Raw genomic sequence first — 27,589 nt, forward strand, 5'->3', positions numbered from 1 at the left:
ATTAGCCTTAAGTGGTGACTTTCATTGTCTGCTCTCCAATTAAGTTGAAGTCCATAAAGATTAAGGAATGTGCACTCTGCTGGATTCAGGATCAGAACTCCAGCCTGCAAATCCTCCCTCTGCTCAATTTACTGGCATCCTTATCTGTAAAGACCTATTTCAGATGTTTCCTGCTGGCCTCACAACTCTGCCAGCATCAAGTTTTCCCATATCTTCAATCCCTTAGTCTGTCCTTCCTCATTTCATGCTGTATTTTCACTCTGGGTGACTTCTGAATACGTGTTCTCTCTACCTCTTTACCAAGATACAAACCCTTGAAGACAAACATCATTACACTTTTTTGTATTCCTAATATAAGGTGGGTCTTGGTTCAGGAATTGAGGGAATCCTGTTTGCAGTCGCCAGGGACCTGCTGATGAACACGTGCTAGTCCTCATAGGACTGAAGAGCTTTGTGGCATAGGCCTGTATCTAAGCTTGCTAGAACCTAGGAGCCATCACAGTCCAGCAGACCAGTGACCCTTCTGTAACTTCTTACTGCATCATAAACGGGAATTTGTCTACTTGATGAAGGTTCTCTTATCTAGTTGTACGCATTTAAGAACCTTACCCTTTGGATAGATATTTGGAGACCCTGGTCTACAGAGTGGAGCTGGGCCAGGATAACTGTTCAGTACATTTCCACTGTGTTAACATTTAGGAGAACTGTTTCCAGAGGAAAATAAACTAGTAAGAAGTTAGAATTACTTAACAAGAAATAAGATCATCATACTAACTGGCAAAAAACAGAAAAGGCTTACAAATGTCCACTAAACATGAAAGTAACCTTCCTCATAATGGAAATGCAAATTAAAACAATAGCATGCCACTTTCTGAGATTTTGCAACAATATTGGTTAGAGTGTGAGGGAAGGACATTTTCACACATTGTTGGTTAGTATGGTGCACAAGTTAGTATGAAAGACAAGTGATAGTCCCTTACCCCCATCTGTTTTGGTTTTGAATTTTAGTCACCCAAGGTCAATCACGGTCCAAAAATATTAAATGAAATATTTCATAAATGAAGTTTTTAAGTTCCAAATTGCATGTTTTTCTGAGCAGCATGATGAACTCTTAATATCATCTTACTCTGTCTTATCTAGAGAACGAACCATCTCTGTTTAGTATATACATACTGTATATGCTACCTGCCCGTTAGTCACTCAGTAGCCCTTGCCACTAAGGTGTATATTGTAATAATACTGTTATTACTTATTCTTAAGTTATCATGCTTAATTTATAAACTATCAAATATATATATATATATATATATATATATATATATATATATGGAAACCTATATAGGGTTCAGTACTATCCATGGTTTCAGGCATCCATTGGAGGTTCTGGAATGTACCTCCTGTGAGTAAGACTACTATATCAAAATTTTAAAAAGCAGTTTGCTCTAGCTGTCTCTCTCCTAGATATCAACTCCATAGATATATATTTTTATTTTAAAAAGCAAAAGATACAGATTAATACATAAAATTGTGTAGGAGGAAGAACATAGTTGAAACTATATATTGCAGTGTGAAGAAACTAGAAGAAAATACAAGAAAATGGATAATAGTTGCCCCCAAACAGGGACTAAAAACAGGAACAGACTTTTTTCATTGTATAACATTGTGTAGATTTTTTTTTTTTTGCAGAGGTGATATATTTTGCAAATACATTATCCATTTTAAAGCATGCAAGACAAAAATTAACAAACCGAGAAAAATTGAGTAAGTCATATTTGACTTTGTGCCAATGTGTGTCATTATACCACAAATTTGGTAGTTTAGTAGTTAAACTAGGAAAATTTTGATTGCCAAATATTAAGTAATATTTATTTAAAATTCCTCTAGAATTGCAGACTTTGAAAGCACAGACCATGCCTTCCTCATCTGTGTATGCCAGAAGTGCTTCATAGTACTTTACTGAGTCTACTAAGTAATTTCATTGGCTTTGGTATTAAAAATGAAATTGAAAAGAGCTCTAAGTGCTAGATCAATCACGATGATGTTCTGACATTAGTCCACATGACATCTTGGTTTAGGACAAATGTGAAATAGTGCAGTTTTTCTGTACCTTAGTTTTCCTATCTGAGTTAAAAAGTCCTACAAAGATTCCCTTCTAGCTCTGATGTTATAATGTCTGATTCCAGCACTTCAGAAGATATTTCTTTTTTTGATATTTTGTAGATTAATGCCCAAACTTCGCACACCCACTAGTTTAAGGATATATGCATTAAACACATCAGTCTGCATATTAAGAGTAGGTTACTTCAAAATTAATTTATTTTCTCTATGTAGTTTTGTGCAACCCTGGAGTCTGTGTACCCAAATTTGCAGTACCACTATTCTAGAAACTTGAAAAAACAAAACTGCCTTAAAGTTTTGGAAAGAATATTGTTTTAGTATTCTAATGAACACCTTTCTCAAAACACCAAATTAAATAGATGCTTTATGAGCACAATATGTTGTATACTTTATTTTCTTTTAAAGTCTAATACTTGGTATACTAACTGCCAACCTATCTTGTACATTTTTGTAGTTTGCCATGAGTTCTCGAAGTGCACCTCAAATGCTTTTGCTTTAAAAAAAACAATAAAAACACGAAGACTAGCAAGCCTTGTAGGAAGGAAAAACTGCTAACTTGAAAAACAAAAACTTGAGTTTCCTAAGGACCTAGTCTAACGATAGCCAATGTAAATTTTTTCAAAAATCAGCATTTTGACATGAATGAAAATGTATTTTAGATCTCTTTGATCATCACATAACAATTTAAAATGTTCCTATTCGTGGTTTTAAGTTTTGCTATTTATTTTAATGAGGCATAAGCTGACTTAGAGTATGTCATTTTGCTTAGTATCTACTTAACACAAATTGAAACCCTGTCACTGAGTGGAACTAGAACTATTTGCCTGGGGAGATCCCAGTAAGAACAGCAGCAGTGTAAAGCCATGGTGTAACAAATTTGGGTTACTAAAAGGCAAATGAGTCAGATGAGGTTGCCAGGAGGAATCAGAAGAATGTTATTGTAGTCTAGATATTGCCATTGCCCAACTCTACCAACATCCTTACCCATTAGCCACCAGTGTCATCGCCACCAACATATTCAGATGTATAGCTGTAGTCGAGAGAACTTAAATGAACCAAATGAGTTGTTCTTTCCTTTGAAAGCACTGGACTACTAGCCCTAAAGAGCTGAAAGTCAGAAAAAGTCTTGTTTTGATGATAGAAGAGTGCAAAGTTGTCAAGCCTATCTGGTGACCAGCATGTCTATAGCATGCTGAATAGCTATAAGCCTAATATTTAAGACTGAGGGTCATGTGAGCATTACAGAGTAGATGAGACACCCTTTGGACTTAAAAGGTTCTGTAAAAGAGTAGTACTGTTCAGACATTTCATTATATGATTTTTTTTCGGCAGGGGCGGGGGTACCAGGGATTGAAACCAGGGGCACTCAGCCACTGAGCCACATCCCCAGCCCTACTTTGTATTTTATTTAGAGACAGGGTTTCACCGAGTTGCTTAGTGCCTCGCTTTTGCTGAGGCTGTCTTTGAATTTATGATCCTCCTGCCTCAGCTTACTAAGCCGCTGGGATTACAGACATGGGCTGCTGCACCCAGCTCTGTATTTATTTTAAAGTAAGACTGTACTTCAGTTTTGCAAAATACAGTAGTTCTGCATATCATAACCAAATGTCCTTTGATTATAAGAAGTAATTTAAGAGGAAAACAAATATGATGCAGTAATTGAAAAGACTGGTACTGTTTTAAAACACCATCTTGTAAAAATGTGTAACACTCTTTGGGTATAACCAGAACCCAGCTCATTATATGATTTCTATGTTTATTGATTTTGGTGGTAGTTACGGAGCAACTACTGGGTATTTAGCACTGTGTTCATCTCCAGAGAAAAAAATGTTAAATTCCTTTCCTTCAGATCTGCAAGGGGTATTCAGACACAAAAGTAGTGGAGAACCTGCAAGGGTTTAGAATAAAGTGCAGTATTTTTGACTATTAAATTCAGAGATGATGTGAGATTTGGGTGTAGGTTTTGGTTAAAGAGAACAGAGGGCAAGGCTTCCTAGGAGGAAACAACATTCAGAAACAGATGGGAATGTGCCCATGACCTTGTGGAATAAGAAAGCGGTCTGCCTAGAATGGAGGGTGTGCATTAGGGAATAATGAAGAGATAAGACTAACATCCAAATAAGCCAATTTCTCTTTCAACATAAAAACCCATTGAAATAGGTGACCAGATAGTATCCTTTGTAGGCTATAGGAGCTGGTCACCAAATAGACTTGACAATTTTACACTATTATTACATCAAAACAGGACTGTTTTTCTACTGATTTATCAGCCTCATTAGAGCTGGTATTCAAGCTGCAAAGGAAAGAACAAGGTTAGGATTTCCAGTTCAAGTGTACAACACCTTACTTAGATGCTGTAAAATTCAAATGAAATAATTCACGTGACTGCTCTTAGAGAACACAGGCATTCAACAAATATTAATTCCTCCTTTTCTCAAAGTGACTGTGATCTGAAACAAAGGATTGAATCCTGCAAGGCTAAATAACGTCTTTTTTGACATATACTTATGTAACCCGTATATACCAGTTGCATCTGAGTACACTCATTACCCAACTTACACACACATAGTTCATTGTATTCAGTTCCGTAAGAAGGTAGGAAATAAAACTTGTACTTCTGGAATGATAAATGCTTTACCTGTGCTTGTGTTTAGAGGCCATAATAATACTATTGAACTTTTTTTTTTTACAAGGTTGATAATGTGAAATTAAACCTAAAATGCCTTACTTTTTTTTTTTTTTCCAGCATGCCACAAATGAAAACTGATGAGAAACTGAATTTGTCTGATGGGAATACAGCAAGTTGCCCTATGAGCCCCGTTAAGATGTGCCTTAATCGTCCCATTGAGTGGAACCTGAATTTGAAAGCAGCATCTCTAGCAAGCTGTACAGTTCATAACCAAAATCCCACAAGTGAAGAAAAATAGATTGCAGTTCTTATTTTGTACATCATTATTATTTCTGCTGAATAAGCAGTTACCAATTGATCTTGAAATATTTCCAATCCTGTGATTTGTCTTTATATTGTCATTAGCATTAATCATTTTTATTACATTCTTTGTATTTTTTTTTACATGTTTTACACCTTACCATTGTGGAATTTTGCAGTACAATTTTGATGTTTCTCTTTTTAATGGTATTTTGTGAATTTTTTTATGCCCTAAGTTTAATACATAATTGTCCCCAATTTCTGTGCACAGTTTTAATGTACAATACATTATGTAATGTAGAAAACTAGTGTTGTAAAGATTGTGATGCTGACCTGGCCCATGGAAGTTGTATAATAGGTGGATACCAACTACCTCGAAGCAAACTGGCAAAAGAAAAGGCAAAGGTATCTTTTGGAAGTAAATCTCTTTCAAAGTTATATATGTACAGAAAAAGACTGATCGTAGTCTACCATCAGAGAGCATGTTTCCATTCGTGAAAGGACTGCATTGGTCAGCTGTGGCTCTCCAGTCTGGGCTGAGAGAGGAATGGCACAAGTGCACGTCGACCTTCAGCAAACCTGTGCCTCCAAGTAGACAAGAACAGTTTGGCCTAAGTTACCAATTTTAGGAAGAAAATGGAAATTTATTTATACCTGTTGGTTTCATTGTATTTTAGCCATTAATTTTAAAGTTTAAAGGGGCGTCATTTAGAAACAGGATAATATTCCTTATCAATTCTACATACCATCAGCAATGGCTATGTCATTTTGTCTAAAATTTGAACAGTAAGAACACTACAGGTTTGGTGCTTAAATTTATTTCTCCCGTGCCAGAGAAAGCAAGCTGTGGTACGATCTGTACCAGAACACGGCTCCCTTCCTTTTGGATAGCCTGAACACATGTAAATGGGATTTTAGTGTATTGTGTCTAAAGACTTCCTTATAGCATAATTTGTGTGCCATTCTCTCTCCTCCTTCCTTTCTACCGAAAGTTATTTTTTAAGTGACAGGGATTTAACAGAAGATACAACTCATAAAGAATTTGAAGCACAGGAAAAGACAGAGCCAACAGAATGAAGAACTGTCGTCTGTTTTTATTAGTTTGCATCATCACATCTGCCTTTTCCTTTTGTTTAATAAGCATTCTTGCTTTTCTGAGTCCTATAAAGCACATGTATATATATAATATAGCAACCTAGTTCTAAAACCCAGCAATATTACTTCAGCTCTATCATAAAACATCACATTAAGTAAATAAGCTCTGAGAAATAAAGAAGCACAATTACTAAAACATCCATGTTAAAACATTTCTATTCTAAGTAATAGGTAGTATCAGAGGAGTAAGAAAAGGTGTTGGGTGTTGTAGAAAGAAGACTAATTTCATATGGTGCAAGTTTCAAAAGGTGATAAATGACAGGGAAGAAAGCTCATAAATTACTATATCAAGAGGACTTCCTGTCATTCTTCTCTAATAGTAGTACCATTCACAGTTAATATTTTTTGTTATTTTGGCCAATACCAAAGCAGCTTCATAATTTCTATGTAGACATCTCCCTAACCTAGAAGCACAAGTGGACTCCCACAGGCAAATGCTTTAGGAGGGGAGAAAGCATTTTTTAGTGGAGGAGTCTCAAGATTGTCAAGTAACTGTTTAACTTGGAAGACAAGCACTTTGGTTCGTTATACTGGTCCTCCTCAAGAAGGTCCTTCTGGCCAGTTTGTGGAAATCCATTTGTCCTTGAAATGTCACCTGTTAAGTGTATGCTGAAGCATTTTCACCTGTGTTGCTGGATCTGCTCGCTAAGCTTCTCAAATGCAAGCTCCTAATTAGCTATACCTAAAAGTTTTCTATAATGCATCATAGCACAAGAACTGCCTGGGGAGCCTATTTAAAAGCAGATTCCTAGGCCCACCTCAGATTCTGATCAAACCAATATATGTGGCTAATGCCAGCAATCTTTGTATCACACCAACGACACAGGCCAAAGCACAACAAAAGTCTTCAGAAAGACATCAGGTTTTTTCTGATTTTGACACAACTTTATTAAAGTAAAAATGAACATAACTTTAAAAGGACTCCACCTTCATCATCTCTCCTAACTTACATCTTCACTGAGAAATTGTGCAAGGTTTAGTTTACTTTTTTCTAGAGCTGCTGTTTTGGCTCGTCTTGGTAATCTCATCTTCATTTCTGATTCTGGTTCTGGAACTTCATGGTCACTAAACAGACGTTGAAAATACACCAGTTAAGATACAAGCTTTAAAACCAGTTTATTTATAAATAAAACATTTTTGTTTCTGACATTCTATCAGTGTGTAATTGGTAGCCTGATTCCATTAACTAAGCTTAAAACTAAAATCTCAAAACAGTAACCAAAAACACAGACTAGTTATCCAGCCAAGTTGATTGTGGAAAACCTAGCTAATTTTTTATATACTACTGAAACCTGGTGTTATACAGGAAAATAAAACACCAAATTTTATAACAAAGTTTATAATTAAACAGGGACCATAACAACCATCCAAAAGAGAGGTTTTTAGAACTCAAGAAGTGGGAAAAAATTAAGTTCTGATTAATAAATCCCTAAGACACCCCCCCCCACACCCCGCCAAAAAAACAAGTTTAAAAATTTTCAGTTCCAACGAGGGCTTAACAGACTCTAAAACCAAATACTTCCACATAAACCATTAATGTATTCAATTATAGGCAGGATTATTCTATCACTGTAAATGTACAGAACCCAAATGTTATCTAAATGAAGAGTTCGTTAATTCACAATCAAAAAGGAGTCATATATACAGGGTCATGCAACTACAAAATTACATGGAAATAAAAATTGAGAGAACATATGAAAGATGACTACCTAGTAACTGTACAGGCTATGCCAATTAATAGGCAAAAGCACACAAGCCATAGTCACATGCTCTTGATAATGGAATTTTAGACTATGTATCAAAGTCATAGCTATTTATAGTTTTTACTACATTGTTATATATACTGAGTCTCACAGAAGAATTTTTTTCTACTTCTAGACAAAAAAGAAAAAAAAAAAAAAAAAAAAAAAAAGGGAACATAGCCTCTTCATATATTCCAGACATGCATGGCATACCTTTCAGAGTCAGCCTCAGCAATCTGACGTCTCCTGTTTGTCCTAGTTGAAACTGACACTTTTCTCCGTCCTTAAAGATAGTATAATTATCAAAATTTATAATGTTTTAAAAATGTAGTTTCTGGTCTATTTGAATCCTTTATTTTCAACACACAATCCTCTAACACATTTCCTTCTTGTTCCCAGCCACCTTGATGTCAATTATCAATATATCATGAAGAAAGAACCCAAGCAAAATTAAAATTTATATTAATTTCTTTTGTTAGGCACTGATGATGAGCAATGGGAATTAATACAAAGCAAGTTGCAAAAGAGAGAAATTTTAGCTTAATGAATTTGGGGACCAACAGATGAAAATAATCCTAAATTTTAAAATAACTATTATAACTATAGCACAATCCATGGGGAGATTAATGAAAATTAAGGTTAGAAAGATAGGTGTCATGAAAAGGTCCTAAAGAGAGAGAAATGTAATTTCATTTCAGAGATGGGGCTCACTATGATGCCCAGGCTAGTCAAACTCCTGGACTCAAGTGATCCCCCTACCTCCACCTGAGTAGCTTGGGACTACAGGCATATGCCACTCGACGCAGCTTGAACCAGAACTTTAATTGGCAATATAATGGCTTCTTGTAAAATATTTAAACATATACATGAACAATTCAAATATGTGTTCTAAAATATATTTCCATGTAAAAACTAGAACCTTTATATACTAAGGGTTCCAAAAATTCCACTTGCTAGAAATTTAGAAGGTTAAGAAGACAAAATTTGGCTTGTAATGTTCCTCAATTATAAGCATGTATAAAAGTTTGGGCTATTAAAAAAAAAAAAAGGCATGAAACTCTCATGATATATCATGTGACTAAAAGTAATCTGATCAAAACCAAATTGTGAAGTTCATAATTTATTTGAACCTCACATCCCCTACTTGAGTTAGACTCCCTCTCACGCCTCACTTGCTTCTACAATGCATTTATCCCCAAGACAGCCAACAATGTGGGACAAATCTGGAACAACAGTCAGTAATTGGTGTTGAAATAACTGATTGGTTATGAAACACTCTTAGGGTCAGATTAAATCTGCTTAGAAAAGGGCCTTAAAAATATTTTTTCAAAAATTAAAATCATGGTTGGCTCATGGGTGGGATTATTAGTATTCTTTATAGTAAGTAGTCTGCCTGAATGTACTGATTCTTCTGTAATAAGCATGCACTGCTTTTGTAATAAGGAAACAATAAAACAATAAAGAAATCTTGAATTTCATATTTTTTTCAAAGTGATTCCCTAGTAGTAAACATTTACTTTATTCCAACAAATCCTCTTGTTAGATAATCCTTGGGAAATAAATTAAGTTGGGAAAATATTGAATATGATGGAAAGAAAACAGAAAAATAGAAAAACATGCTCAGTTACATAAAGGATAGAACACAAATAACTCATAAAAGTATCACTTAACAAAATCTTAAATTTAACCCAAATAGTCCTTTATAATATAATCTATTGTATCATGTTTCTTTCAATCAAAAGCACTTGAACCAATTTTATAATCTTTAGCCATAAAGTAAAAAAAAAAAAAAAAAAAAAACCAAGTAAAAGGAAAGTTAAGGATACCTAAGACGTTTCAAAATCACTATCCCTACGGAAACAAAGACAAGGAAACTTCAAAGTATTTTTCAGTGGAAGAGAAAATTGAAACCGTTTTATTATAGGAGCTAGTCAATCCATACGCTACCTCTGTTAGTCTTTTGCTGAGTGGATTTTGATGCCTGGGTTGCTTTTACATCCCTGACAGGAGTCATATATACTTCTTTATTCTTTTCTATTAAAGGAAATAATACAACAGTATAAATCAAAGATAGTCTCATGAAATATTTCAAATTGTCTTCTCATCTTTCATAAAACAATTGGCAAACAGTCCTATTAGAACATATTAAAAGGTTATCATAAATCACTATTCAAAAAAAAAAAATGTGAGTACTAGGAAACAAAACTGACAAAATGGTTATATAGTCAGAAATATACACGGAAAAATATGAAAAGCAGAATAAACACATCAATAATACACTTTCTTGAGAGGGTTATTAAAAAGTTTTCATTCATTCCTGACATCCAAACACATTAGAAGAAAAAAATACATCAGTAAAAAATTCAAAAAAAAATTTTTAAAGTCTTTATCAATATTCAGGTATGTCATTACCATCATCATCTTGAAAAAGAGTTGTGATCATGTTGGCATCCTGTCCTGCCACAGCTTGGTCACCAAGTTCTTTATTTCCTTTTTCTAACTGAATCTTGATTTTTTCCAAAGCTTTCAGACATGTCCTATCTTTTACTTGCTATCCAAAAGCAAAAAAAAAAACAAAAAAACAAAAAGCAAAACATTTTTAAACATGACATTTTCTAATCTTAAAAAAAAAAGAGATACATACCAATATCAAGTTGTTTACAAACATTCTAAAAATTATGACACTTATGAAGGGAATATTTACATCAAGTGAACAAATTCACAGTGTGCTAACATACAATTTAATACAACCACATAAATTCTACTCCAATGAATATAAACACAAGCTAGTTAAGAGTAATTGGAGCTGGGTAAGGTGGCACATGCAGCAATCCCAGCAACTCGGGAGGCTAAGGCAGGAGGATTGCAAGTTCAAGACCTGCCTCGGCAATTTGGCAAAACCCTCAAACAGCAACACTGTCTCAAAATAAAAATAAAAAATAAAAAAATAAAAAAGGGTTGGGGATGTAATTCAGGGTTGAAGTACCCTGGGTTCAATCCTCAGTACAAAAGAAAAAAAATGAATTAATTGGAAACTATTTTACCTCCAGAATCTCATTCAACAGAACCAGAAGATCTTTTGCAAGATTGCTACTGAGCTCTAAAGAACTCAAAGCTTTTGTATAGACCCGAACTTCTGGTGAGCATGGATTTGTTAAGATTTCATTGCAAATTTTTATAGCCAAATTGTCATGTACTGTTAAGGCCTAGAAAATTAAAGAGAAAAATCTTTGTAAATCAGAAGTGATTATTACAATACAGTTCTCTTCACATCTAACAAGCATTTCAACTAGTTACCTTGCCATAATCCCAAATGTGAAATATCTGAAGCCAAATTTAACACCTCTCTCACCCCAGAATAAGCTCCTTCACTGAATTCTTGTGGTGGATGCTGTGGCCCAGGTCCACCTTCTTTAGGACTGAACCATCTCCCAGTTGTTCAGTTTTGGAGGCTGGAAATTCCCAGCAGCAGAAATGATCCTAGGCCTTGCTGGAAGGCACACCTCTTCCTCTGAGGGTCATTCCACATTCAGTGACTGGCCAGTCAATGCACAGGTACAATGACCTATTTTCTCAAGTCTGAACAACTCAAAGGAATATCCCAGTTCTGAAACCTGCTCTGGGATCAGCTGAGCCTCTACTTGCAGCACCTTGGCCCTACCCTAGCCTATGCCCCTCACTCCTTTAGAGATGTTGGTGCCTGTGAAGTTTTCTGTTACTCATACTAAGGATCTGAGAGCCCTTGGACTCCGCCATTTCCCGTGAACCTTGAGCTCTTTCCTTCAAGCTGCTGTGCTCAGAACTTTTTCATTGTTGTTTTTAACTGTATCACTATTATGTCTGCTTTGCAGCAGTACCTTCTACAATCATCAAATTTACCATACACAGGCCGATATTTTTCAACTACCTGATAATCCTGGGAATCCTTGGCCTGAGGGTTTAATCCACTTGGTCTTGTCAGGTCTACAAGCAACTCTGCAACATTTGTGATATCCACTTCAGCTAAAGGAGATGATGCAGGGGCACTGGCCAGCGTTTGCAGAGTTGGAAGAAAGGCTTCTTCAAAGCATTCCTGGTTTGTCCTATTGAAAAACAATTTGAAAGTATACTTGTATTATTTCAAAGAAAATCATGATTCTAAAAAATATTATATATATGATTCATTCCATGAAGATGAAGTACATTTTCATCGAGAAAAGAGTCAAATAATTTAGATAAGTAAATTCTTCTCATTTCATCATATATCCACTGAGGAAAGAAAAAAATATAACAAAATAATGTTACAGATATAATTCATTGGTGGGGGGTGAATCTGTCATCTTCAAGTCAGATTTTAATTTATCAATAGAACTCAATACCTGCTTGCATAAGCAAATACCGGGAAGAAAATGCCCAGGCAATGTCGAAGTCGAACATCCTCTTCCGTCACAGGATTGTACCATAACAAAATGAGATGAGAAAGAATCCTGCTGCTGACCAAGAGCCCAGAGAACATCAGTTTGGCTAGTCCTTCAGCAGCTCCTGTCCTGAGTTCAGACACCTAATAAAGACGACATTCATCAGAACAAGTTTTTATCTATATTTTCCTTTTAAGGCTCACAACACAGCCTGTCCAACAATATTTTTAAATGAACTATTAAAAAATCCCATGTTATAAATTTGTTAAGAGGTTTTCTTTCTTCACAGCTAGAGTAATGATTTTAGACAAATCATTCTAGCCGCGAAAACTTCAGAAGAATCAAGAGTTCTTTTATAAATGTTAGGGGGAAAAAAAACAAAATTATATTTATTTAAATGATTAGTATTTCTAAGAAAACACTCAGCAATAGTCCCTGTCATCAGAGGAAGTGCTTATAAAAGAAAGCTCCAGAAATGAGAGTGGCAATGTGTCTGAATAGGGTTGGGTGTGAAGAGAACATATACAAATGAATATAAGCATTCCTAGAAAGTACAAAAATCCTAGAGAGAAAAGAAAAGAGGCTGCAGTGGTGTTCAGATAAAGGTACTGGTATAACGGTGGTTAAGAATACTGCGGGGGCCTGGAATACAGCTCAGCTGGTAGAGTGCTTGCCTAGCGCGCAGCATGCACAAGGCCCTGGCTTTAGTTCCCAACACCACCAAAAAAAATAACACTGGCTACAGAGACTGAGTTTGATTCGAGCCTCTGACACATCCTAGCTGTGTGATCCTGGGCTTACCTCCTCTGCCTCATGTTTTTCATACACAAAAAGAGGAAGACAGGAATTATCACATAAGATAGTCACAAATGTGAAGAAAAGTACATGTGTCATCTATACAGTGAAGCCTCAATAAATTTATTTTACTGATGGAAAGTAAGTTTACTTGATAGTCGGATTATAGAGACCTTGAAAATAAGGTAAAGAAATTCAAGCCTACTGAGGCATAATGTGGAACCACTGAAGTTTTTCAAAAGATGGGGAAACAAAGTGAGATTTCCAGGAAAATCACTTGGCAGGTTACGACATAGGAATGAAAGAAAAGTCTAAATTAGGGGGACAGAAGTAAAAAGAATAAAATGAGCAAACAGAAGAGTTAGTTTAAAACCTTTCTCCAAACTCAAAATTATACAATATAGAAGTTAAGAACACTAGTAAGTGCCGAGGGGCTGGCATTGCCTTCCTCAACTAACTCACTCAGGGCTCGCCCCAGTGCTGAGGGCAGAGACCTTATTTCACTCAGCACTTTTCTCTCAAGAATATATACAAACTAAAAAGCTTTTTCTCAGCAAAGGAAACAATCAATAATGTGACAAGAGAGTCTCCGGAGTGGGAGAAAATCTTTTCTACACACACTTCAGACAGAGCACTAATCTCCAAAATTTAAAAAGAACTTAAAAAACTTTACACCAAAAATACAAAGAACCAATCAATAAATGGGCTAGGAACTGGGCAGACACTTCACAGAATAAGATATACAGGTGATCAACAAATATATGAAAAAGTGCTCATCATCTCTAGTAATTAGAAAATGCAAATTAAAACCACCCTAAGATTTCATCTAACCCCAATTAGAATGGCTATTATCAAGAACGCAAGCAATAATAAGTGTTGGTGTGGATGTGGGGAAAAAGGCACACTCATACATTGCTGGTGGAGTTGCAAATTGGTGCAGCCACTCTGGAAAGCAGTATGGAGATTCCTCAGAAAACTTGGAATGGATCCACCTTTTGTCCCAGCTATCCCACTCCTCAGTTTATACCCAAAGGATTTCAAATCAGCATATTACAGTGACACAGCCACATCAATGTGCAAAGCTGCTCAATTCACAATAGCTAGATTGTGGAACCAACATAGATGCCCTTCAATAGATGAATGGATAAAGAAGTTGTGGTATATATACCCAATGGAATATTATTCGGTCATAAAGAATCAAATTATGGCATTTGCTGGTAAATGGATGGAGTTGGACAATATCTTGCTAAGTGAAATAGGCCAAATCCAAAAAACCGAAGGCCAAATGTTTTTTCTGATAAGTGGATGATGATACTTAATGAGGCGGCGGTGGGGTGAGGAGAAGAATGAAGGAACTTTGGATGGTGTAGAGGAAAATGGGGCAGGAGGGGGTGGGGGAATGAGACAGTCTGTATTACCCTGTGTACATGTATGATTACATGAATGGTGTGAATCTACATCGTGTACAACCATAGAAATGAAAATTTGTACCCCACTTGTGTACAATGAATCAAAATGCTGTCTGAAAACAGAAATTTAAATTTTAAAAAAAGGAGAAAAAAAAAAAAAAAAAGAGTATATGGTTACTGGTACAGAACCGGCCCTCACACATTTCTGTAATGAAATAAAGAACCATTCTGCCAGGCACAGTGGCACCACCTGTAATCCCAGCAGCTTGGGAGGCTGAGGTAGGAGGATTGCAAGTTCAAAGCCAGCCTCAGCAATTTAGCAAGCCTAAGTACCTCAGGGAGACCCTGTCTCTAAATAAATCATTTTAAAAGGGCTAGAGATGTGGCTCAATGGTTAAGTGCCCCTGGGTTCAACCCCCAGCACCAAAAAAGAAAAAAGAACCGTTCCATCAAATAGGCACTACTACCCCTACTTAAAGATGAGGAAACAGGCAGGAGACAGGAACTACCTTACAAAGATTCACACTAATACAAGCAGAAGACAAGTCTACAAGTTTAAGCTGCTAACTATGACATACTTTCCTGATAACAAAAGTAATGCATTTGCAGTTGAACAGCAAGAATTTGAATTCATCAGAACTACAACTCTTGAAAGCATAAAAAGATTGTTACTTATGGTAAAGAGTGTCAAGCCAGTCTACAATTTTAAGTAGTGATAGAAATAAACAAGAACAGTCAGAAAACTCTGTCAGTCAGAAAAAGATTAAGTGTATCAATATTACCAAAATGAAGATCATTCACTTAATATGAAATAAGTTCAATGTTCAACAGTTTTCTACCTTTGCATTATGAATAATGCCATGGCACTGGACAATTCAGAACAGGAAATAAGAATACTACTTGGATAATGACTCAAAATTTTAAAATTGTGTCTAATATTAGAATTGTCACCCAGATCTCTTTTGGTTGCTATTTACCTAGAATATTTTTGTTATCTTTCACTTCCAACGCACTTCTGTCTTTGGATCTAAAGTCAGTCTCATAATGTAGACTAATGGAATAGAAAACAGAGACAACCCACACAGTCAGTCATCGGATCCTTGACAAATGGGCAAAAATAAATAAATAAATAAACATGGGAGAAGACCTTTTTAGCAAATGGTGCTAGGAAAACTAGATATCCATATACAGAAGAATGAAACTAGATCCCTATCACTTGCCTCACATAAAAGTCAATTCAAAGTGGACCAAAGACCTAGGAATTAGACCAGAAACTTACAAATGCTAGAAGAAAACATAGGGTCAAGATTCCAATGTATAAGCACAGCAAAAACTTTCTCAATAGAACTCCTAAAGCTTAGGAAATAATACCAAGATTTAATAAATGGGACAGCATCAAATAAAAAAGCTTCTGCATAGCCAAGGAAATGACAGTGTGAGAAGAGCCTTGGCATGGGAGAAAATCTTTTGCAGCTACTCTTCCAACAGAGGACTATCCAGAATATATAAAGAATTCAAAACCTTACCACCAAAAAAGCAATCAGATTAATAAGTGGGCAGATGAACTAAACAGGCATTTCTCAAAAGAAGAAATACAAATGGCCAACAACTATATTAAAAAATGTTCGACATCTTTGGCAATCAGGGAAACGCAAATCGAAACTACAGAGATTTCATCTCACTCCAATTAGAACATCAATCATGAAGGATACAAGTAACAATAAATGTTGATGAGGATGCAGTAAAAAAGAGCACTTATTAATTATACATTGGTGGTAGGATTTTAAATTAGTAAAAACCACTATGGAAATCAGAATGGAAGTTCCTCAAAAGACCAGAAATGAAACCACCACATGGCCAGCTATACCACTCCTTGATACTTAAATAAAAGAAACTAAGGTCATTATACTATAGCAAAACATAGATATCCATGTTTATAGCAGCAAGATTCACAACAGCTGTTATGGAACCAGCCTAGGTGTCCATTAACAGATAAATGGATAAAGAAAATGTGGTATACATAAACAACAGAGTTTTACCCCGTCATAAAGAAGAATGGAATTACGTCATTCAAAGGCCAAATGTTTTCCCCAGTAAGTGGATGATAACGTACAATGGGGGTGGCCGGTGACAGAAGAATGGAGGAACTTTAGATTACATAGAGGGAAATGAGGGGGGGGGGGGGCATGAAAAATGGTGGAATGAGACAGGCTTCATTACCCTATGTTCATGTATGATTACACAAATGTTATGAATCTACATTGTGCACAACCATAGAAATGAAATGGTGTACCAACAAAAGCAGTCTGTAAAAATTTAAATAAATCAAATGAATCAAAATGCAGTCTGTAAAAATTTAAATAAATAAACAAAAAAGAAAATGGATGGAAGTAGAGAACTTCATATTAAGTGAAATAAGCTAGATTCAAAAAGTCAAAGGTCATGTATTTTCTATTACATATGAAAGCAAGGGAGAAAAAAGGTGGAAAAGAGGGTTCTGATGAAATAAAAGGAAAATCTATGAGTACGGATATGGGGATCAAGGAAAGGAAGTACAGGGAACAAGGAGGGAGGAAGGAAGGAAGAAGGGGAGAGACTAGGAATGAAATTGACCAAATTATGTTATATGCATGTATGGATATATCACAATGAATCCCATTATTATGTATAATTATAATGCACCAATTAAAAAAATTAAAAATAAAGTGAGTCACTTAAGAGAGAGAATTTGGGTTTTTTTTTTCCCTCTGTCTTTTGAGTGGAGAGTTTAATCCATTTACAATTAAAGAAATAATTGATAAGGGAGAACTTATTTCTGTCATTTTGTAGTCAAAATGTTTTAAGCCAAAAATATTGACTTATAAGACTCAAAGAAGGACATTACATATTCATAAAAACATCTACACACCAAGAGAGTCCCAAAGTATATGAACAAACATAGCGATTTGTTGAGTTAATGCTTAGAACAACAAGATCAATAAGCTGTCAGAGGACATTGGTAAGGAAATAGAGAACCTGAATAACACTATGAAAATGACTAGACTACCAAATATATATAGAACATCAACAACAGCAGAATATACATTTTTCTCAAGTTCACAGAGAATGTTCTTTGCAAATACACATAAAACATTCTCAAGGACAGATTGTTAGACCTAAAACATATTTCAATAAATTTAAAGACTGAAATAATATAAAATATCTTCTTCAATCACAATAGAATGAACCTAGGAATAACAAAGGCAAAACTCAAAAATTCACAAGTGTGGAGATATATATATAGAAAACAATACACCTTCATATACACAAATGGATCAAAGAAGAAATCACAAGAAAAAATCAGATAATACTTAGAGATGAATGAAAATCAAACACAATAAAAACTTATGAAAAGCGTGTTCATTCAGAGAGAAATTTGTAGCAGTAAACATCTACATTTTTAAAAAATCTCAAATTCATAACTGAACTTTATACTTTAAGAAATAAGAAAAAGAAAAACCAGGCCAAACTCAAGGGTAGGATAAAGGAAATAATGAAGATGAGAGCTAATGTAAACAAAACAGAAAAGTAAACAAAAAGTCGTATCTTTAAAAAGATAACATAACTGACAAACATTAACATGATAAAGAGAGAAGATACAGGGAACTAAAATCAGAAATGAAAGCGAGGTAAGAGGGAAAGTGTTGGGGAATGATATCGGCCAAATTATACCATAACAATATTGTGTTTTGTGTCCACTTACAAACATGTAACAAATTCTATAGGTATGTATGACTACAATGCACGAACAAAAAAAAGTGGGGGAAGAAAAATAAATCAAAATGAGGACATTACTACTACCTTACAGAAATAAAAATATAATAGGAAAGCAACAAATACATAACCAAGATGAAACGGACAATTTTTTAGAAACACACAAATTCCCAAAAATGACTTAAGAAGAAATTAACAATCCAAACAGATCAATAGCAAGTAAACAAACTAAATAAGTAACAGAAAATCTCCCCAAAATCAGTCCAGGACCAGATGTCCTTATTAGTAAGTTCTACCAAACTTTTAAAAAATTAATACCATCTCTCAAAAACTTTCTAATAAATAAGAGAGAATATTTTGTAACTCAGTTTATGCGGTCAATTTACCGTAACACGAACCCCAAAGATACCACAAGAAAACTACACACCAACATCCCTTACAAATACAGATGCAAAAATCCTCAAACAACCAATCCAATAACACATTGAAAGGAATATATAACATGTGCAAGTGGAGTTTATCCCAGGAACACAACAGTGGGTCAACATAAGAAAACCAGGCAATGTAATGCACTACACATCCAAAAACAAAACCCACATGGATCACTTCAACTGACGCAGAAAAAGCAGTGGACAAAATCCACACCCTTTCATTAAAAAGCAAATGAAAAGCAGAGACAATTTTATAGATCGGAACTTCCTCAAAATGATAAAAAGCATATATGAAAAACCTACAACTGACGCATTCAGTGATTAAGACTGAAAAATTTTCCCCCAAAATTGGTATCATAAACAAGACTATCTGCTCTTACCACTTAACTACTGCTATTCAACACTGCAGTTCTATCCAGACACATTAGGTAAGAAAAAGACACCCAAATTGAAATACCATGTATTTCCACTGATAACATGATACTACATACAGAAAATTCAAAAGAACACACACACACACACACACACACACACACACACAGCCCACTAGAGTTAATAAATGAATTCAGCAAAGCTGCAGGGTGAAAATAAAATTAACGCAAAAATTCCAGTTTAGTTTCTATCCACCAGTAGTGAATAATTCCAAAAGAAAATTAAGAAAAAAATTTCCATTTGCAATAGCACCAAAAGAATAACATACCTAGGAATAAAAGACTTGTTATGCTAAACAAAAAACATTGCCAAAAGAAATTAAAAGACAGCCTAAATAAATAAAATCTTTTCTAATTTAACATTAAGAAGGATTATCCAGAAAAATGAAAAAACTGCATTTGCATAATATGTATCTAATAAGGATACACTTACCAAACAATGTAAAGAAGTCCATAACTCAATTTAAAAATGGGCAAAAGGCTTGAACAGACATTTTCGCAAACAAGATATATAAATGGCCACACAGATGAAAAGATACTCAACACTAATCATTAGGGAGTGGAAATGAAGACCACAGTGAGAAACTATTTCACATACAAAGGATGGCTACGATTATTTTCAAACAGAAAATAAGTGTTGAAAAAGATGTGGAGAAATTGGAACCCTTGTATACTGAAGACAGGAATGCAAATGGTTCAGATGCTATGGGAAACAATTTGGCAAATCCTCAAAAAGTTAAACAAAGAAATACCATATGACCCAGTAATCCAATTCTTGGTATATACTCCAAAGAACTAAAAACAGTCACTCAAATACATATATGTGCATGTTCACAGTCGCACTATTCACAGTAACCAAAAGGTAGAAATAGCCCAAATGTGCTTCAATGGTTGAATGGAAAAACAAAATGTTATATACATAAAATGGAATACCATTCAGCTACAAAAAGGAATGTGGTATTGCTACAAGCTACAATGTGAATAAACCTCAAAAACATTACGCTAAATGAAGCCATACAGAAAAAGGGTCACACATTGTATTATTCCATTTATATGAAATACCCAGAACAGTAAAATTCATAGCAGTCTGGTTATCAGGGACTGGTGAGCAGGGGAATGAGGGACAACTGTTCACTAGATACAGTTCCTCTTGAGATGATGAAAGTGTTTTAAAAATTAGATATAGATAGTAATTGCACTACACAATGCAAGTGCTAGATGCCAATTAATTTTTCAACTTAAAATTCTTAGTTTTATTATGTCAATTTTGCTTCAATGAAATGAAAGCATACATGGTCAATATAAACATTTTTAAACAAGTTAAATGTTTTTATATGCTATAAAAATGTAGTTCAAGAGTAACTCAAGGAAAAAAAAATTTAATCTCATAGTCTTTCTTATACCTCGTACCTACTCAATGTGAAAGTATTCTAAACAATTGCTTAAAACCTGTGGGGGAAAAGCTTAAGTCTCTACATCACAAATTATCTTTTATGAAATAAAATATATTAATAACTGCCTTTAAGAGTCATTATTGCATTTATTATGCAATCCTGTGCATAACTAATTTGTTAGTGAGAAATTATGTTAAAAGTGAAAGCTGAGATTTAATTAAGATATCAAAAAAGCAAATTTAAAAATTTTGTCCAACTTTAAAATTTAGTTCTATAGATTGCTCACTGTCAGGCATCTATCATCCGCCATTTGCCTGCCTCTCGCCTGTCCATCGCCTGCCTTACCCCTATTCATCACCCAACACTCGAGGTTCACCTCCGGATCGTTGGACAGCTGCCAGCAGACTGACCACAGACCGCCAGTGGAGAACCAGCTGCCTGCTGCTGCCTGGAAGTTCACTGTGACAGTACCTGCAGGATCCCTCAGCCCGACCGATCACTCCCTGCCTCTGGGGCCCTCACATCGACTGACTGCTCCCTGCCGCCAGGACCCCCAGACCAACTGACGGCGCCCTATCACTGGGAACCCAGACCAACTGATTGCACCCGGCCTCCTGGATCCCACAACCACAAACACACCCGACCTCCAGGACCACTGCGGGACCAACTGCATCCTGTCTCCAGGACCTCCAGCTGACCACATCCACCCCTGAGCTGCAGCTCCCCATTTGCCAACATATTTGGAAGACAGAGCAGTCATCTTGGATAATCCTGGAAGCCTTAGCTCAGACCTTCGGGTGGGGCAAATCTCATCCTGAGAAGCTTGCTGGAGGTTTGAAGCTCATTGTCAGGTACCTCTCATACATAAGGCTACTGAACACTGGGAGGTTTCATTAGTATATTACTGTTATACAGTAGATTTTTTTTTTTCTCCTTTTAAAAAAAAAATTTAAGTTTTTATTTCTTTATGTTTCTTGCTTTCTTTTCCTTCTGTTTACCTGTTCCCTCCGAGTTGCTTTCTCCCTTATTTACATGCTAACATCCGATTTCTTTTGATTACACTCTCACCCTTTCTATTTTCTAGAACTTCTGAATATCCTTTTATTATCCCATTGACAGCCATATTCTTCATCCCTCTGCATCCTCTTTGTCCTCCATCAGAAACTGCAGACATTATTGTAAACCTGTTTGTTTTACCGAAGATAACATTTGACCTCATTTTGTTTATTATGGCAATTTTGTTATTGTCCCCATAGGGGCTATTTGGTCTAGGATTGCATAGTGTCTGATTTGGGCATGCTAATATTGATCTCCCCTTAAAGAAAGGGTTTTGGAAACCTATAGGGCCCCTATAAGCCTATAGGGGGAAATCTGCAATACCCCAGATCTGCAGCGAGAGGGGAAGATACATGAACAACATGAAAAAACAAGGGAAGAAAATGATCCATACAAATCTAGATTCTATAGTAATAGAATCCAATGACAGTATGTTAGAAGAAATGTCAGAAAAGGACTTCAGATTATACATGATTAAGATGATTCACGAAGCAAAGTATGAGATAAAAGAGCAAATGCAGGCAATGAATGATAATACCAATAAGCTGAAAGAGCACCTGCAGGAAGCAAAAGATCATTTCAACAAAGAGATAGAGATTCTCAAAAAAAAAAAAAAAAACGGAAATCCTTGAAATGAAGGAGACAATAAACCAAATAAAAAAACTCAATAGAAAGCATCACCAACAGACTAGACCACTTGGAAGACAGAACCTCAGACAATGAAGACAAAATATTTAATCTTGAAAATAAAGTCGCCCAAACAGAGAAGATGGTAAGAAATCATGAACAGAATCTCCAAGAACTATGGGACATCATGAAAAGGCCAAATTTAAGAATTATTGGGATTGAGAAAGGCACAGAGATACAAACCAAAGGAATGAACAACCTATTCAATGAAATAATAGCAGAAAATTTCCCAAACCTGAAGAATGAAATGGAAAATCAAATACAAGAGGCTTACAGAACACCAAGTGCACAGAATCACAACAGAACCACACCAAGGCATGAAAATCCACGTTAGGCATGAAAATGCCTAACATACAAAATAAAGATAGGATTTTGAAGACTGTGAGAGAAAAGCATCAGATTACATATAGGGGGAAACCAATACGGATAGCAGCAGACTTCTCAATCCAGACTCTAAAAGCTAGAAGGGCCTGGAACAACGTATTTCAAACTCTGAAAGAACATGGTTGCCAACCAAGAATCCTATACCCAGCAAAACTAACCTTCAGATTTGAAAATGAAATAAAATCCTTCCATGTTAAACAAAAGTTAAAAGAATTTACAAATAGAAAGCCTGCACTACAGAATGTTCTCAACAAAATATTCCATGAGGAGGAAATGAAAAACAACAATGGAGGTCAGCAAAGGGAGGAACTACCATAAAGAAAAACCATTCAAAGGAGAAACCAAGCCAACTTAAAAACCAAAAATCAGCCAAATGACTGGGAATACAAATCATTTCTCAATAATAACCCTGAACATTAATGGCCTAAACTCATCAATCAAAAGACACAGACTGGCAGAATGGATTAAAAAGAAAGATCCAACAATATGCTGCCTGCAAGAGACTCATCTCATAGAAAAAGACATCCACAGACTAAAGGTGAAAGGAAGGGTAAAAACCTACCACGCACAAGGACTCAGTAAAAAAGCGGGGGTTTCCATCCTTATATCAGATAAAGTGGACTTCAAGCCAAAATTAGTCAGAAGGGATAAAGAAGGACATTTCATACTGCTTAAGGGAACCATAAATCAGGAAGACATAACGATAATAAATATTTATGCCCCAAACAATGGTGCATCCCTGTACATCAAACAAATCCTTCTCAATTTCAAGAATCACATAGACCACAACACAATAATTCTGGTGACTTTAATGCACCGCTGTCACCACTAGATAGATCTTCCAAACAAAATCCAACCAAAGAAACCATAGAACTCAATAACACAATCAATAACCTAGACTTAATAGACATATATAGAATATTCCATCCATCAACAAGCGGATTCACTTTCTTCTCAGCAGCACATGGAAACTTCTCGAAAATAGACCATATGTTATGCCACAAAGCAGCCCTTAGGAAATGCAAAAAAATAGAGATACTGCCTTGTGTTCTATCAGATCATAATGGACTCAGAGTAGAAATCAATGACAAAGTAAAAAAAGGAAATTACTCCAACACTTGGAGACTAAATAATATGCTATTGAATGAAACATGGATAACAAAAAACATCAGGGAGGAGATTGAAAAATTCTTAGAGGTCAATGAGAATGATGATACAACATATCAAAATCTCTGGGACACTATGAAAGCAGTACTAAGAGGAAAATTCATTGCATGGAGCGCATTCCAGAAAAGAATGAAAAGTCAACAATTAAATGACCTAACATTACAGCTCAAAGCCCTAGAAAAAGAAGAACAGAATAACAGCAAAAGTAGTAGAAGACAGGAAATAATTAAAATCAGAGCTGAAATCAATGAAATTGAAACAAAAGAAACTATTCAAAAAATTGACATAACAAAAAGCTGGTTCTTTGAGAAAGTAAACAAAATAGATAAACCCTTAGCCACACTAACAAAGAGAAGGAGAGAGAAGACTCAAATTACTAAAATACATGATGCAAAAGGAAATATCACGACAGACACCACTGAGATACAGACCATAATGAGAAGCTACTTTGAAAATCTGTATTCCAACAAAATAGAAAGTACCAAAGACATTGAAAAATTTCTAGAGACATATGCTCCTCCCAGACTGAACCAGGAGGACATACACGATTTAAACAGATCAATATCAAGCAATGAAATAGAAGAAGCCATTAAAAATCTACCATCCAAGAAAAGCCCAGGACCAGACGGATTCTCAGCCAAGTTCTACAACACCTTCAAAAAAGAACTCATTCCAATACTTCTCAAAGTATTCCAGGAAATAGAAAAGGAGGGTACCCTACCGAACTCATTCTATGAAGCTAATATCATCCTCATACCCAAACCAGGAAAAGACACATCAAGGAAAGAAAATTTTAGACCAATATCCTTGATGAATATAGATGCAAAGATCCTTAACAAAATATTGGTAAACCGTATCCAAAAACATATTAAGAAAATTGTGCACCACGATCAAGTGCGGTTCATTCCTGGAATGCAAGGATGGTTCAACATTCGTAAATCAATAAACGTAATCCATCATATCAATAGACTTAAGGATAAGAATCATATGGTTATTTCAATTGATGCACAAAAAGCGTTTGACAAAATACAACACCCCTTCATGCTCAAAACACTAGAAAAAATAGGGACTGTAGGAACATACCTGAACACTGTAAAGGCTATTTATGCTAAGCCCATGGCCAACATCATTCTTAATGGAGAAAAACTGAAACCATTCCCTTTAAAAATGGGAACAAGACAGGGATGTCCTCTTTAACCACTTCTATTCAACATTGTCCTCAAAACTCTAGCCAGAGCAATTAGGCAGACTAAAGAAATTAAAGGAATACGAATAGGAAAAGAGGAACTTAAGCTGTCACTATTTGCGGATGACATGATTCTATATTTAGAGGATCCAAAAACCTCCTCCAGGAAACTTCCAGACCTCATCAATGAATTCAGCAAAATAGCAGGCTATAAAATCAACAGGCATAAATCTACAGCATTTTTATACACAAGCAATGAAACATCTGAAAGGGAAATGAGGAAAACAACTCCATTTGCAATAGCCTCAAAAAAATAAAATACTTGGGTATCAATCTAACCAAAGAGGTAAAAGATCTCTACAATGAAAACTACAAAACACTGAAGAAAGAAATTAAAGAAGACCTTAGAAGATGGAAAGATCTGCCATGTTCTTGGATAGGCAGAATTAATATTGTCAAAATGGCCATACTACCAAAAGTGCTATACAGATTCAATGCAATTCCAATTAAAATCCCAATGACATACCTCACAGAAATAGAGCAAGCAATCATGAAATTCATCTGGAAGAATAAGAAACCCAGAATAGCTAAAGCAATCCTTAGCAGGAAGAATGAAACAGGGGGTATCGCAATACCAGAACTTCAACTATACTACAAAGCAATAGTAACAAAAACAGCATGGTATTGGCACCAAAATAGACAGGTAGATCAATGGTACAGAATAGAGGATATGGACACAAACCCAAATAAATACAATTTTCTCATACTAGACAAAGGTGTCAAAAATATGCAATGGAGAAAAGATAGCCTCTTCAACAAACGGTGCTGGGAAAACTGGAAATCCATATGCAACAGAATGAAACTAAATCCCTATCTCTCACCCTGCACAAAACTCAACTCAAAATGGATCAAGGACCTCGGAATCAGACCAGAGACCCTGCATCTTATAGAAGAAAAAGTAGGTCCAAACCTTCAACTTGTTGGCTTAGGATCAGACTTCCTTAACAGGACTCCCATAGCACAAGAAATAAAAGCAAGAATCAATAACTTGGATAGATTCAAACTAAATAGCTTTCTCTCAGCAAAGGAAACTATCAGCAATGCGAAGAGAGAGCCTACAGAATGGGAGAATATCTTTGCCACTCATACTTCAGATAGAGCACTAATTTCCAGAATCTATAAAGAACTCAAAAAACTCTACACCAAGAATACAAATAACCCAATCAATAAATGGGCTAAGGAAATGAACAGACGCTTCACAGAAGAAGATGTACAAGCAATCAACAGATTTATGAAAAAATGTTCAACATCTTTAGTAATAAGAGAAATGCAAATCAAAACTACAACTAAGATTCCATCTCACCCCAATTAGAATGGCAATTATCAAGAATACAAGCAACAATAGGTGTTGGAGAGGATGTAGGGAAAAAGGTATACTCATACATTGCTGGTGGGACTGCAAATTAGTGCAGCCACTCTGGAAAGCAGTGTGGAGACTCCTTAGAAAACTTGGAATGGACCCTCCATTTGACCCAGCTATCCCACTCCTTGGCCTATACCCAAAGGACTTAAAATCAGAACACTACAGAGATACAGCCACATCAATGTTCATAGCGGCTCAATTCACAATAGCCAGACTATGGAACCAACCTAGATGCCCTTCAATTGATGAATGGATAAAGAAACTGTGGTATATATATATACAATGGAATATTACTCAGCTATAAAGAATAATAAAATTATGGCATTTGCAGGCAAATGGATGAAATTGGAGAATATCATTTTAAGTGAGATAAGCCAATCTCAAAAATCCAAAAGAGGAATGATCTCACTGATAAGCAGATGATGACACGTAATGGGAAGTGGGAGGGGGACAAGAATGGAGGAAGGAGGAACTGTATAGAGGGAAAAGAGAGGTGGGAGGGGTGGGGGGGAAGGAAAAAATAATGGAATGAATCAAACATCATTACTCTATGTAAATATATGAATATGCAAATGGTATGCTGTTACTCCATGTACAAACTGAAACAACATGTATCCCATTTGTTTACAATAAAAATAAATTAAAAAAAAAATTTAGTTCTAAATATATAAAGAACATAAACAAATTAGATGCTGCAAATGACATTTCATAACCATAGGACTGGGACTATTTCTTACCTCACTATCTAAGAAATCAGAAAGGAGTTTCAAAACATTTCTAGCTGTAGCAGTCTCCTCAACTTCTGCTGATTCTTGCTCACCATCACAGTTTACTTCTGCATCTTCACATTGAAGGGCTTTGACTTTTTTAGTTTTAAATGGTTCAATTCCAAATGCCATCAGTTGGTCAAAGATTGCCTTTAAAGCACTTACTTTTATTGTGACATCATCAATTTGCAAAACCTAAAGTGAGACATACCCACCAAAAAGCATTCAGTACAATGATTTATTTACCCTTAATAAAATTATCATGCATCAAACTTTTAGTCAAATTTTAACTGTCAAGTATACAGAAAACAACACTTCTCAGAAGTGTAATTAAAATTGCAATTTAAAAAATACATTTATTTGTA

At 35.5% G+C, this 27,589-nt stretch overlaps 2 protein-coding genes across 5 annotated transcripts in view; one reads left to right on the forward strand and one right to left on the reverse strand.

Moving 5' to 3' along the window:
• LCORL (ligand dependent nuclear receptor corepressor like) overlaps positions 1-6,648 on the forward strand; it is a 132,870-nt gene extending 126,222 nt beyond the window's left edge. For 2 of the 3 annotated variants that reach the window (XM_079154238.1, XM_079154242.1), the window contains one exon: positions 4,865-5,016. In XM_079154238.1, the coding sequence (XP_079010364.1) occupies positions 4,865-4,878 (14 nt within the window). In that variant the 3' untranslated portion in view covers positions 4,879-5,016. Of the gene's footprint in view, positions 1-4,864 lie in introns of all 3 variants that reach the window. The other variant, XM_079154241.1, reaches the window with a different exon arrangement.
• An 18-nt stretch (positions 6,649-6,666) lies between these two features.
• The window catches only part of NCAPG (non-SMC condensin I complex subunit G), a 49,366-nt gene continuing 28,443 nt past the window's right edge, over positions 6,667-27,589 (reverse strand). For both annotated transcript variants that reach the window (XM_079154255.1, XM_079154256.1), the window contains exons 14-21: positions 27,195-27,419; positions 12,303-12,484; positions 11,852-12,026; positions 10,989-11,150; positions 10,357-10,495; positions 9,892-9,978; positions 8,158-8,227; positions 6,667-7,267 (exon numbers count right to left, since the gene is read on the reverse strand). In XM_079154255.1, the coding sequence (XP_079010381.1) occupies positions 7,144-7,267; positions 8,158-8,227; positions 9,892-9,978; positions 10,357-10,495; positions 10,989-11,150; positions 11,852-12,026; positions 12,303-12,484; positions 27,195-27,419 (1,164 nt within the window). In that variant the 3' untranslated portion in view covers positions 6,667-7,143. The remainder of the gene's footprint in view (positions 7,268-8,157; positions 8,228-9,891; positions 9,979-10,356; positions 10,496-10,988; positions 11,151-11,851; positions 12,027-12,302; positions 12,485-27,194; positions 27,420-27,589) is intronic.

This window comes from Sciurus vulgaris (assembly GCF_902686455.1).
Source record: "Sciurus vulgaris genome assembly, chromosome: 9".
Classification (NCBI taxonomy): Eukaryota; Metazoa; Chordata; class Mammalia; order Rodentia; family Sciuridae; genus Sciurus; species Sciurus vulgaris.